The sequence below is a fragment of the Rhinoraja longicauda genome, chromosome 31, assembly GCF_053455715.1.
Source record: "Rhinoraja longicauda isolate Sanriku21f chromosome 31, sRhiLon1.1, whole genome shotgun sequence".
NCBI classification, from domain to species: Eukaryota; Metazoa; Chordata; class Chondrichthyes; order Rajiformes; family Arhynchobatidae; genus Rhinoraja; species Rhinoraja longicauda.
The window spans coordinates 22,720,535-22,734,758 of record NC_135983.1 but is presented as its reverse complement, the minus strand read 5'-3'; the positions used below and the strand labels follow the sequence as shown (position 1 = coordinate 22,734,758).

The window sequence follows — 14,224 nt, the reverse complement described above, 5'->3', positions numbered from 1 at the left end:
CTTGAGGGCCATTTCTATTAAAGTCAGACAAGCCATCCTCGGATAGTGAAAAAAAAAAATCTTCAGATATACGATCTCGGAGAAAACCCACACAGGTGACGCGGAGAACGTAGAAATTCCGTTACAGACAGCACCCGTGTTCGGGATTGAACCCGGGTCTCCGGTGCTGTGAACGCTGTCAGGCAGCAACTCTACCGCTACGCCACCGTGCTGCCCGTGAAATAAACCCAATCCAAGCATTCCTCCATTCATGGAGCAGCAATGGGCATTAACTGTGGATCCGAATGGATTACCCTCCATAAAATACAACCTTCATCCACTCTCTGGCAAAGGCATGATCTGCACTGAACATACTGTGCTTTAGCAGGGAACCATTCACATGTTTGGAGAGGGGCACAATTTCAGTGCATGCCCATTTCATCCTCACCCCTCCCCTTCACCCTCCCCTTTCACCCCTCCCCTTCACCCTCCCCTTTCACCCCTCCCCGTCACCCTCCCCCTTCACCCCTCCCCTTCACCCCTCCCCTTCACCCCTCCCCTTCACCCCTCCCCTTCACCCCTCCCCCTTCACCCCTCCCCTTCACCCCTCCCCCTTCACCCCTCCCCGTCACCCCTCCCCTTCACCCCTCACCCCTCCCCCTTCACCCCTCCCCTTTCACCCCTCCCCGTCACCCTCCCCCTTCACCCCTCCCCTTCACCCCTCCCCTTCACCCCTCCCCTTCACCCCTCCCCTTCACCCCTCCCCCTTCACCCCTCCCCTTCACCCCTCCCCCTTCACCCCTCCCCGTCACCCCTCCCCTTCACCCCTCACCCCTCCCCCTTCACCCCTCCCCCTTCACCCCTCCCCCTTCTCCCCTTCACCCCTCCCCTTCACCCCTCCCCTTCACCCCTCCCCTTCACCCCTCCCCTTCACCCCTCCCCCTTCACCCCTCCCCCTTCACCCCTCCCCCTTCACCCCTCCCCCTTCACCCCTCCCCTTCACCCCTCCCCCTTCACCCTTCTCCCCGTCACCCCTCCCCCTTCTCCCCTTCACCCCTCCCCCTTCACCCCTCCCCCTTCACCCCTCCCCCGTCACCCCTCCCCCTTCACCCCTTCTCCTTCCCCCTTACCCCTCCCTCCCCCCTCATCAGCCTGTGAGCTGGGAGCCCAACATCAGGTGAAGCTCTACTTCCATTGCCTTCTCCTCTGTGCCCATTACTCTGGCCCAGACTCCTCACACACTCTGTCTTGGTCTCTTTCAATGCACCAGAATCTCTCGTTCTCTTACCTTCTCCTGATTTATTCATTGCTAATTGCCTCGGTGTGTTTGAACGCCTTTATTATCTTTCTTACCCAGTCCCTCACCTAAAACGTCAACTCTGTTTCTCCTTCTGCAGATGCTGACTGACCTGCTGAGTGTTTCCAGCATTTTCTGATCTTACTCTTCCAATGTAGTTTCCCCATTGTGGCTCCTCCTTTGACCATTCTCTCCTTGGGCTACCGTTAATCTCTCCCACTGTTCAATCTGCCCAAACGTTCTTGCAGCATATATTAGAAACATAGAAAATAGGTGCAGGAGGGAGCCATTCGACCCTTCGAGCCCGCACCGCCATTCATTGTGATCATGGCTGATCATCCACAATCAATAACCCGTGCTTGCCTTCTCCCCATATCCCTTGATTGCACTAGCCCCTAGAGCTCTATCTAACTCTCTCTTAAATCCATGCAGTGATTTGGCCTCCACTGCCCCCTGTGGCAAAGAATTCCACAAATTCACAACTCTCTGGGTGAAAAGGTTCCTTCTCACCTCATTTTTAAATGGCCTCCACTTTATTCAAAGACTGTGTGGCCCCTGGTTCTGGACTCGCCCAACATTGGGAACATTTTTCCTGCATCTAGCTTGTCCAGTCGTTTTATAATTTTGCGTCTCTATAAGATCCTTCTAAACTCCGGTGAATACAAGCCTAGTCTTTTCAATCTTTCCTCATATGACATCCCCGCCATCCCAGTGATGTTGGTATGATGTGGGTCACCTCACTGGTGATCCTCGGACTATCCTCGATCGGACTTTGCTGGCTGTACCTTGTACTAAACGTTATTCCCTTATCATGTATCAGTACACTGTAAATGGCTCGATTGTAATCATGGATTGTCTTGCTGCCGACTGGGTATGGCGCAACAAAAGGTCACTGTTTCTACTTTAGTACGTCACCCATTCCTTCTCTCCTGAGATGCTGCCTGACCTGCTGAGTTACTCCAGCATTTTGTGAATAAATACTTTAGTTTAGAGATACACTAAGAGATTTAGAGATCCTATATGCACTAGGGACAATTACGTTTACAGATCCTACACTCACTAGGGACAATTTCTACATTTTACCCAGCCAATTAACCTACATACCTGCACGTCTTTGGAGTGTGGGAGGAAACCGAAGATCTCGGAGAGACCCCACGCAGGTCACGGGGCGAATGTTCAAACTCTGTGCAGACAGCGCCCGTAGTCGGGATCGAACCCGGGTCTCCGGCGCTGCATTGGCTGTAAGGCAGCAACTCTACCGCTGCGCCACTGTGCCGCAGTACGTGACAGTAAACTAAAGCAAACTGTATGAACACTCTGCCTTTGCTTGCAGGATCCTTACTCTTCCTCCTTTCGCTGGTGGTAATGCGCCGAGACCAGAGGCCGGTGTGCGAGGAGGAAACGCGGCCGCTGCTGGCGTTTGAGAGCATGGACCTCGACCAGATGTCGACGAGGGAACTGGAGCCTTACGAAGACTTCTGACGTGTTCCGTGAGGTCGGGTCCATTGTACCCTCCCTTGCCCATGGCTGCTGGGTTGTTGGGCAGGATGGGAGGAGGCAGCCTATTGCACAATGGGCTCAGTCTGAGGAGCTACAGTGAGTGGCACGCTGCAGAAAAAGGCCCTTCGGCCCATCACGAAGATCTATCGAGGAAGATGCAAATGAATGTATCACTTGCTCTGTTGAGGAAGATGCCAGTTATGCCTGTAAATAATATTGCTATCTGTGCAGCAGATAACTTTAAAAATCCGCAGCAAACTCCAAGTTTCCAGAGTACGCCATCTGTGGGAGGTCCAGATGATGAAGGACAAGATCAACACCCTCCAGCATTTCTCATTATGTTTTGTACCTGCTGCTCACTCTCGTGTTTTTTAGTTTTAGTTTAGCTTAGTTTGGAGATACGACACGGAAAAAGCCCTTCGGCCCACCGAGTCCTAGTCCGACCAGCGATCCCCGCACGCTAACACTCTCCTACGCACACTAGGGTAGATTTACAATTATACCAAGCCAATTAGCCTACAAACCCACACGGCTTTGGAGTGTGGGGGGAAACCAGAAACTCCCCAGAGAAAGCCCATGCAGGTCACAGGGAGAACGTACAAACTCCGTACAGACAGCGCCCGTAGTCAGGATCGAACCTGGGTCTCTGGCGCTGTAAGGCAGCAGCTCTACCACTGCGCCACAGTGCCCCCCTGTTACTGTTCTTGCAACCCCCAATCTCACTATTCCCTCCCAGCCCCCAGCTTTCCCCATGGCGGAGTGGTGCAGCGGTTAGTGCTGATCACCAATGAAGGAACACCAGTCTATGTCTGGTGCGGACGGGCTCCGGGCACCCAGGTTTGATCCTGACCTTGGATGCTGTGTGCCTGGAGTCTGCACCTTCTGCCTGTCGGTTAGTGGCGGGTATTCAGTTTTCCTCCCCACCTTCCCTCCCCGCCACGCCGTGGTAGATTAACGTGGCAGCTTGTCAAACTCCAGTGACCAGGATTCAATCCTGACCTTGGGTGCTGCCTGTGGAGTCTGCACGCCCCTCCAGTGACCGTGTGGGTTTCCCGCAAACCTTCTCCTACATAGAGTCACAGAGTGGTACAGCGTGGACACAGGCCCTTCGGCCCAACCTACCCACACCGGCCAATATATCCCGTCTACACTCGTCTCACCCGCCTGTGTTTGGCCCATATCCCTCCTGTCCATATACCTATCTAACTGTTCCTAAACGTTGGGATGGTCCCTGCCTCAACGACCTCCCCTGGCAGCTGGTTCATGCACCCACCACCCTTTGTGTGGGAAAAGTTACCCCTCGGATTCCCATTAAATCTTTTCCCTTTCACTTAAAACCTTTGTCCTCTGGTCCTCGATTCCCCTGCACTGCAGCGTCCCCTGGCAACATCCTGCACTTCACTGTGTTGCCTTGTGTGTGTGTGTGTGTGTGTGGGCGAGTGGCAGAAGCGACGGGCATGTTTTCTCTTGGCCTGTTGTTCTTGCTCGTGGTTTAATCGTCTTCGTGTGTGGTACTAACAGCTTTATTTGTATAGCACACAAAATGAAAGCTTTTCATTGTGTCCTTGGCACACTGAGATTCGTTGTTTGCCCACAGTACAAGTATGCAAAAGTTGCCATGTAAAGGGCGCCAACAGAGTTATAAAAGTGTCCAATATAGTCCCTCGTCCTTCTCCTCCCCCCCCCTCCCTCTTTGTGGTTGATTTGCCCCCTCCCCCTTAATGCTTGTTCTCCTCCCCCCCCCACACACCGGTCCCTCTTTGTTCTCGTCAGCACTTCGTCCTCCACTGACCGCCGACACTCTGGTGTGCCCACGTAATAACAATAATAAACCAACACCAATATCACAATGAGGGGGTACACTGTGATCTGGTAAGGGGGTGCTTGCCAGTGGGAGGGGGGCTGTGGGCACGGGGGCTGTTTTTGTGCTGTATCACTCCACGACTTTGTTACTGTCGCTCATCCCCGAGCTGATGTGAGTAAGGGATGTGCTGGGTGAGAGAGAGAGAGAGAGAGAGAGTGGTGGGGGGGGCTCCAGGGGCAATGGGAGAGGAGTGGTGCTGACGGCACTGCCCTGTCTCATGGCATCACTGAGCTGTTACCGTGCTGAGGCCGTGGTGAAACAGCAACGTCGCCTCTCTTCCCTTCGTGTTTCTGTCCCACTGGGGGAACGTGCCGGGATTATCTGGTGTTTCGTCTGTTTCCTCCTCACAGCGACGGCTTCATTACCAATCCTGCACATGTTCCGCACATGCGCTGCTTAGCCTAGAGACGCAATGTAGAAACAGGCCCTTCGGCCCATCGAGTCCTCGCCAACCATCGACCACCCGCACACTAGTTCGACCCTACACAAACCCACACCTCCAGGAACCTCGGACTTTCCTTGATCGGACTTTGCTGGCTTTGCCTTGCACTAAACGCTATCACTCCACGACTTTGTTACTGTCGCTCATCCCCGAGAAGGATGAGGGGGGATCTTATTGAAACATATAAGATAATTAGGGGATTGGACACATTAGAGGCAGATAACATGTTCCCAATGTTGGGGGAGTCCAGAACAAGGGGCCACAGTTTAAGAATAAGGGGTAGTCCATTTAGAACGGAGATGAGGAAGAACTTTTTCAGTCAGAGGGTGGTGAAGGTGTGGAATTCTCTGCCTCAGAAGGCAGTGGAGGCCAATTCTCTGAATGCATTCAAGAGAGAGCTGGATAGAGCTCTTAAGGATAGCGGAGTCAGGGGGTATGGGGAGAAGGCAGGAACGGGGTACTGACTGAGAGTGATCAGCCATGATCGCATTGAATGGCGGTGCTGGCTCGAAGGGCTGAATGGCCTACTCCTGCACCTATTGTCTATTGTCTATTCCCTTGCGCTGTGAATGTAATGTAATTCACTGTCAATACACTGGACGGCTCGATTGCAATCACGTGGTGTCTTTATCATATCATATCATATATATACAGCCGGAAACAGGCCTTTTTCGGCCCACCAAGTCCGTGCCGCCCAGCGATCCCCGTACATTAACACTATCCTACACCCACTAGGGACAATTGTTTTTACATTTTACCCAGCCAATTAACCTACATACCTGTACGTCTTTGGAGTGTGGGAGGAAACCGAAGATCTCGGAGAAAACCCACGCAGGTCACGGGGAGAACGTACAAACTCCTTACAGTGCAGCACCCGTAGTCAGGATCGAACCTGAGTCTCCGGCGCTGCATTCGCTGTAAAGCAGCAACTCTACCGCTGCGCTACCGTGCCGCCCTAGTCTTTCTGCCCAGTCTTTCCGCTGACTGGTTAGCACGCAACAAAAGCTTTTCGCCCCACCTCAGTACACGTGACAATAAACTTAAACCGAACACACTGGGAACAATTTACAGCAGACAATTAAACTGGGAACCTGTAGGCCTCAGGAGAGTGGGAGGGAACAGGAGCACACGGAGAAACCCCACAGTTAGGGGGAGAATGTGCAGACTTCATACAGACACCACAGGTAGTCAGGATTGAACCTGGGTCTCTGACGCTGCAAGGCACCAACTCTACTGCTGCGCCACTTGGCTCCCCTGTTGGCAGAGTTACTCTCGTGTCTGCCTCCGCCAACATCCCCGGCAACATGTTCCAGGCACCTCCACCCCCCCCCCCCCCCCCCCCCAACTCTGTGTGAAAAAAACCTTGCACCACACATACAATACAATACAATACAAACTTTATTGTCATTGTGCAGTGTACAAGTACAGAGACAATGAAATGCAGTTAGCATCTTAACCAGAGTGCATGCGATGGAATAGTAAAACATATAATATATACATATATGCACAGTAGCGGTAGTGGAAATTCCGGTGAGTGAGATCAGTCACTGATGGGAGGAGCGCCCGAGGGAGGGGTGGGGGATGGCAGCAATCACCGAAGCGCAGAGTTAAGTAAGGTAACGACCGCAGGAAAGAAGCTGTTCCTGAACCTGCAGGTCCGGGAACGGAGAGACCTGAAGCTCCTCCCAGATGGGAGGAGGGTAAACAATCTGTGGTTGGGGGTGAGAGCTGTCCTTGACGATGCAGCGCGCCCTTCGCAGACATCGCCTACTCTGGATAGACTCAGTGGAGGGGAGTGAGGAACAGGTGATGCGTTGGGCTCCCTCTGCAGTGCTTTCCGGTCGGAGACAGAGCAGTTGCCATACCATGCTGTGATACAGTTAGTAAGGATGCTCTCGATAGTGCAGCGGTAGAAGTTCACCAGAATCTGAGGAGACAGATGGACCTTCGTTAGTCTCCTCAGGAAGAAGAGACGCTGGTGAGCCTTCTTGATCAGTGTTGAGGTATTGTGGGTCCAAGAGAGGTCATCAGAAATGTTGACACCCAAGAATATGAAACTGGAAACAGGCTCCACCTCCGTCCGGTTAATATGGATGGGGGTGTGCGTACCACCCCTAGTCCTTCTGTAGTCCACAATGAGCTCCTTGGTCATCTCCTCTAAACTCTGCCTCTCTCGTCCTCTAATCATTGATGTTTCCACCTTGGGGGGAAAAGGCTCTGACTGTCTACCCTGTCTATGCCTCTCGGAATGTCACGGTGAGCGTGGCAAAGTGGCGTTTGAGAGGTTTTTGGACAGGAATGGAGGGATATGGATTATGTGCAGGCAGGGGACATTTCCACCCTGTGGGTACGAGATTCAAGCTCAATTAATGGCGGGAATACCAATGAAGGGTATCCCAAGTGAGGGAAGATTGGGTGGCAGGTCTGAAAACGAGGTGCGAGTTAGGGAGTTCTCTCCCAGGAGTCTGTGTCGCATCGTTGAGTGTGTGGGAGGGAACTGCAGATGCTGGTTTACACCAGAGAAAGACACAAAATGCTGGAGTAACTCAGTGGGACAGGCAGCGTCTCTGGAGAGAAGGAATGGGTGACGTTTCGGGTCGCGACCCTTCTTCCTCTCCTCCCCTCTTTATCTCTCTCTTTTACATGTACACACACACACACACACATACGCACTCCTTATCTCTGTCATTATTGCTGGGCGATTGGACATCTCGGAGTTTGTGGGCTTGTAAGCTGTCTCAACACACAATGGGGACAATATACCAAAGCCAATTAACCTACAAACCTGCAGGCCTTTGGAATGTGGGAGGAAACCGGAGCACCTGGAGAAAACCCACGCAGGCCACGAGGGAGAACGTCCAAACTCCGCGCAGACGGCATCCGTAGTCAGTATCGAACCCAGGTGTCTGGCGCTGTATGGCAGCAACTCTACCGCTGCACAGCTCTGCTGCCGTCCTTCTACTTATGCTTAAAAAGGTGCCTGATGTGACTCACACGATGGTTTCAATGGTTTATTTATTATTAGGTTGGGGTTTTTTTGCGTACATCCCAGCGGCCGCCATTGGTGGAGCGGGAGCACGTGGCCGCTGGCTGGGTGAGGTCACCCTTTGTCCCTTATTTGGGAGCAAGGAAGTTGGCAACCCATGCACTGAGTCCATGTAGTATAAGAAAATAACTGCAGATGCTGGTACAAATCGATTTATTCACAAAATGCTGGAGTAACTCAGCAGGTCAGGCAGCATCTCAGGAGAGAAGGAATGGGCGACGTTTCGGGTCAAGACCCTTCTTCAGACTGATGTCAGGGGGGCGGGACAAAGGAAGGATATAGGTGGAGACAGGAAGATAGAGGGAGATCTGGGAAGGAGGAGGGGAAGGGAGGGACGGAGGAACTATCTAAAGTTGGAGAAGTCGATGTTCATACCACTGGGCTGCAAGCTGCCCAGGCGAAATATGAGGTGCTGTTCCTCCAATTTCCGGTGGGCCTCACTATGGCACTGGAGGAGGCCCATGACAGAAAGGTCAGACTGGGAATGGGAGGGGGAGTTGAAGTGGAATGGGAGGGGGAGTTGAAGTGGAATGGGAGGGGGAGTCCATGTGCAAGACTCGCCATTTCAGCACCATTTTACACTGTCGTTCTCTCACAATGACTCCAAAGACGTCAAGCTCAGTGAAAGACCTGAATAAAGTGGATGTGGAGAGGATGTTTCAACTAGTGGGAGAGTGTAGAACCAGAGGGTACAGCCTCAGAATAAAAGGACATACATTTCGGAAGGAGATGAGGAATTTCTTTAGTCAGAGGCTGGTGAATCTGTGGAATTCATTGCCACAGACGGCTGTGGAGGCCAAGTCAATGGGTATTTTTGAGGTGGAGATTGACAGGTACTTGATTGGTAGGGGTGTCAGGGGTGATGGGGAGAAGGCAGGAGAACGGGGTTGAGAGGGAAAGATAGATCAGCTGTGATTGAATGGCGGAGTAGATTCGATCAGCCGAATGGCCTATGTCTGCTCCGATGACTGATGAACTTATGAAGGGTCTGAAGGAGGGTCTTGATCCAAACCTCACCCATCCCTTCTCTCCAGAGATGCTGCCTGTCCCGCTGTTACTCCAGCATTGTGCGTCTATCTTCATTCAATTCTGAAGGTTGTTGGTTGATGTCTCTCGTTGCCAGTGGAATACCGTACTGTCAGAGGGATGTTTGTAAGCAAGTGGCACAGAGGTAGAGTTGCTGCCTCACAGCGCCAGAGACCCGGGTTCGATCCTGACTACGGGTGCTGTCTGTACGGAGTTTGTACGTTCTCCCCGTGGATTTTCGCCGAGATCTTCGGTTTCCTCCCACACTCCAAAGACGTACAAGTTGGTAGGTTAATTGGCTTGGTATAAATGTAAAATTGTCCCTAGTGTGTGTAGGGTAGTGTAAATGTGTGGGGATCGCTGGTCGGAGCAGACTCGGTGGGCCACAGGGCCTGTTTCCACGCTGTGTCACTAAAGTAAACTAAAGTGCCCACACAGATACCGGACTGCAGGAAAGCTGCACTGTTGGAAGGACTGCCCTTCAGATGAGCTTTTTAGCAGCCTGCCTTTTAGACATGTGCCTTTTACTTGGCACCCGTCCAAGTAAAGCAGGAACGCTCTGTAGTTCTGACTCTGGCTTTTTTCACGGAATGTTAAGTGGGACTGGGATTATTTTTCTTTCAGGAGGTTTGCTGAAGATGAGATATTTATGTTACGAGGCTGTAGCGGAACATTTTCTGACGGTTATTGAGAGCGCTCAATCTGGGCATTAACTGAGGGATTACTCGAACATTTGATGTGATTATTTGAAGGTGTTTTTCGAACAGATTGTACTGGGTACTGTGACTCGTTGAGATATATTCATGAGTCGTTATTTGGCAATGGTTCAAGGTTTAATTCACCATTAGTGGCCGCTGAGGGAGTTAAGGGGGTATTAGCCTACAGCTTGTTTGGAGATTTAGATGGAAGTTTATTTATAGTGTAGGAACGAACTGCAGATGCTGCTTTACACCGAAGATAGACCCACAAAATGCTGGAGTAATTTTGTGTCTATCTTTGGTGTAGCACCAGAAACACCCTGCATTTATGTAACACGGTCTTTCCTTGGTCAGACTTTGCTGACTTTACCTTGCACTAAGCATTATTGCCTTGCGCTGTGAATCTCGTGTAATCCACTGTAAATACCCTGTACACTGTATGGCTCAATTGTAACTACGTATTGTCTTTCCGCTGACTGGTTAGCGCGTAACAAAAGCTTTTCCCTGTACCTCGGTACACACGACAATAAACGAGACTCAATTGAACTGAGAAGGGTCTTGACCTGAAAGGTCACCCGTTCCTTCTCTCCAGAGATGCTGCCTGTCCCGCTGAGTTACTCCAGCATCTTGTGTCCACCTCCAACTGAACTGAATCTTCCTTGGGCCCCATGACATCCCCAGGTGTTTTACAGGCAGTGAAGTAGCTGTTGAAATGTAGTCGCCTTTGCTGTGCAGAACTTGGGGCTACCAACATGGAAGCTGCCACTATCAAGAGAGAGTGCATTCACTATGCATTCAAGAGAGAGCTAGATAGAGCTCTTAAGGATAGCGGAGTCAGGGGGTATGGGGAGAGGGCGGGAACGGGGTACTGATTGAGAATGATCAGCCATGATCACATTGAATGGCGGTGCTGGCTCTAAGGGCCGAATGGCCTCCTCCTGCACCTATTGTCTGTTGTCTATTATCAACTCTAACAAACACTAACATAACTTTACGACACTAAAGTGCTGGAGTAACTCAGTGGGTCAGGCAGCATCTCTGGAGAATATGGATAGGTGACGTTTCACAGAGTGCTGGAGTAACTCAGTGGGTCAGGCAGCATCTCTGGAGAATATGGATAGGTGACGTTTCGGGTCGGGACCCTTCCACAGACCATGGACTCCAGTCTGAATAAAGGTCCCGACCCGACACATTGCCTTTCCATAAGATAGACACAAAAAGCCGGAGTAACTCAGTGGGTCCAGCAGCAAATTAGAGGGACAGCACCTCATATTTCGTTTGCAGCCCAGCGGTATGAATATTGATTTCTCTCACTCTCACCCTTGCATATCCTCTCTCCCCGTCCCACCTTACCCATGTCATCATTGCTGCCTGTCCCGCTGAGTTACTCCAGCATTTTGTGTCTATCTCCAGTGTAAACCAGCAACCAACACTCCTATCCATGCTCTCCAGAGATGCTGCCTGTCCCGCTGAGTTACTCCAGCATTTTGTGTCTTTTTCTTTAGCGAAGCAGCATCTGCAGTGACTGAGGGTAGTCAAAGCTTTGGTGTAATTTCTCAGCCAAAATAACACTAAGTACTATCTCTGTGGAGGTGTGCCAGGTCTCCTTGTAATGCAAGGGGGCATCAGCCTAGGCTCAGGGTCCCAGTGGCCATACTGGGTCGAGAAGCCACAAGCATTGAACAAGTCCACTGCTTTCTACTGAATCAGAACTTACAATGGAAGGTATCTGGTGCCGTAAGGCAGCAACTCTACGACAGGCCCCTCTGTAACGACAGGCCCCTCTGTGACTGCACGCCCCTCTGTGACTGCACGCCCCTCTGTGACTGCAGGCCCCTCTGTAACTGCACGCCCCTCTGTAACTGCACGCCCCTCTGTAATGACAGGCCCCTCTGTGACTGCAGGCCCCTCTGTAACTGCACGCCCCTCTGTAATCCAACCTCTGATGAACTCTGACGTGATGAATCGCTCCTGGTTTAATACCCATTATTAATTAATTGGATCAATCAGTACATCTGCTCGTTTGTTTCCCCTAAGATAGACACAAAATGGTGGAGTAACTCAGCGGGGCAGGCAGGATCTCTGGATAAAAGGAATAGGCGACGTTTTGGCTCGCGACCCTGCGTCAGACCCTCGGATCGTCCTTCTTCTCTGGCCTGCTCTGGCTGTTGGTAAAACTGACCAGGACGTGTTGGCCATCGGTGGCTGCCTTGTGGTGTTGTGTTTTACAAACATGCCCCTTGCTTCAGGTGCCCGGTCAAGTGGTTATTCTCCGAGCACATGAAGCCAAGGTCAACCCACACCTCGCGATTATTTGTGATGGTATCTCCCCAAATGGACAGAATCCCAGATTGTAAGATGCTGCCAATAAAATGTACTCTTCTCTCTCCATGCAGCTCTTGAAAGTAGATGAGTTATTGTTCAGAGTGTCAGAGATGGGCCCAGGTCAACTGCTTGGGAAGCAAGGAGGAAAATGGGAAGGAGCAAGTTTATACCCACAGCCAAACGCACTCACACACGCGCGCACACACACACACACACACACACCCACATACACCACACACACATACACACACACATACAGGCACACACACCCACATACACCACACACACACATACTCACACAATCCACATACACCACACACACACACATACAGGCACACACACACTCACACAGATACACATACACACACACACCCACATACACCACACACACACACACCCACATACACCACACACACACACACAGGCACACATCCACATACAGACTTACAGATGCACGCACGCGCGCACACACACACACACACAAACTCACACACCCACATACACACACACATTCACACACCCACATACAGACACACACACAACCCACATACAGACACACACACAACCCACATACAGACACACACACACAAACTCATACACACACCTAAATGCAGAAAGACACACAAAGACACAGGCACACACACTTGTCCACATACACATGCAGAAATCACTCACACAGACACACACACCTGCCCACACAGACACACACACCTGCCCACACAGACACACACACCTGCCCACACAGACACACACACCCGTGCAAATTCACCAACAAGCACACACGCACAAACCTCTCTATGCATGCCCCATGCACACAAGAATAAACAAAACCAGTCGCTGTACACAGACATACCTTGTAACTCTGGAACCTCTGTGCCATCCCCTTCCCCACCCCCATCAGCAATCACACCCCTACCCCTCCCCACCCCCACCCTCACCCCTCCCCACCCCCACCCCTCCCTCTACCCCCACCCCCACCATGTTGTGGAGCTGTGACCCTCCTGCTCTGTGGTCTCAGCCACCACACCATACGATTGGCACTGAAGGTTCCAGGAACAGGCTCGGTAAAGACGGCTAATTCCTGCCACCCAGGCTTTCCAGAAAATATAAGCCCAGGACATGAGGTAATGGCTGCCTCTCCACTTTCCATCCTCCCTTCATGAATTGATGACAAACTTTCTTCCCAGGTCTCACTTTTTCCATTACGTTACCTTGACTGTTACTTCCTATGCTCCCTGTGTCTCGCACCAAAGCCAGCAGTTTCATTAAGATGCTGAAACAAAGTTCACATTCATTGAAATAAACACCAAAGGCCATTCAACCGATCACATCATGTATGTGACAAATAAACTTGACTTGACTTGACTCCAGTTCTTTCTCCATGATATTTGGAACTCCTTGCACTACTGAATAAAGTGTTCTTCTGACACAGACTCATACATTCTGCTTCCAGAACCTCAGCATTCCAGTACCTCGGCAATGGCCAGCACGGCCTGACAGCGCCAGAGACCCGGGTTCGATCCTGACTACGGGCGCTGTCTGTACGGAGTTTGTACGTTCTCCCAGTGACCTGTGTGGGTTTTCCCCGTGATCTCCAGTTACCTCCCACACTCCAAAGAAGTACAGGTTTGCAGGTTAATAGGCCTGATATAATTCGAAGGTAGACACAAAATGCTGGAGTAACTCAGCGGGACAGGCAGCATATAAGGAGGGAAGGAAGGGGTGACCCTTCAGTCTGAAGAAGGGTTCCGAGCCGAAGCGTTACCTATCCATGTACTCCAGAGATGCTGCCCGACCCGCTGACTTACTCCGTCACGATCGTGTGGTCAAGTTATCTGGTTGTTGGTGTTGATGCTGTGACCTTCCATGTTAGTCACCCCCAAGTTCCACACGGCAATGCTGTGGGCATCTCAACAGCGACTTCACTGCCCGTAAAACACCATGGGATATCATGATGACAAGGAAGACGCTACATGAATGCAGGATGTTTCTTTCTGTTATGACTGGACTGGCTCCCTGAGTGGTGAGAGTTTCCCTGCCCCCCAAA

At 51.4% G+C, this 14,224-nt stretch overlaps 1 protein-coding gene across 2 annotated transcripts in view; it reads left to right on the top strand.

The window, feature by feature from the left end:
• LOC144608321 (MFS-type efflux pump MSMEG_3705-like) overlaps positions 1 to 14,224 on the top strand; it is a 51,811-nt gene that overhangs the window by 22,534 nt on the left and 15,053 nt on the right. For both annotated transcript variants that reach the window (XM_078425962.1, XM_078425961.1), the window contains exon 9: positions 2,610 to 4,648. In XM_078425962.1, coding sequence (XP_078282088.1) covers positions 2,610 to 2,758 — 149 coding nt within the window. In that variant the 3' untranslated portion in view covers positions 2,759 to 4,648. The remainder of the gene's footprint in view (positions 1 to 2,609; positions 4,649 to 14,224) is intronic.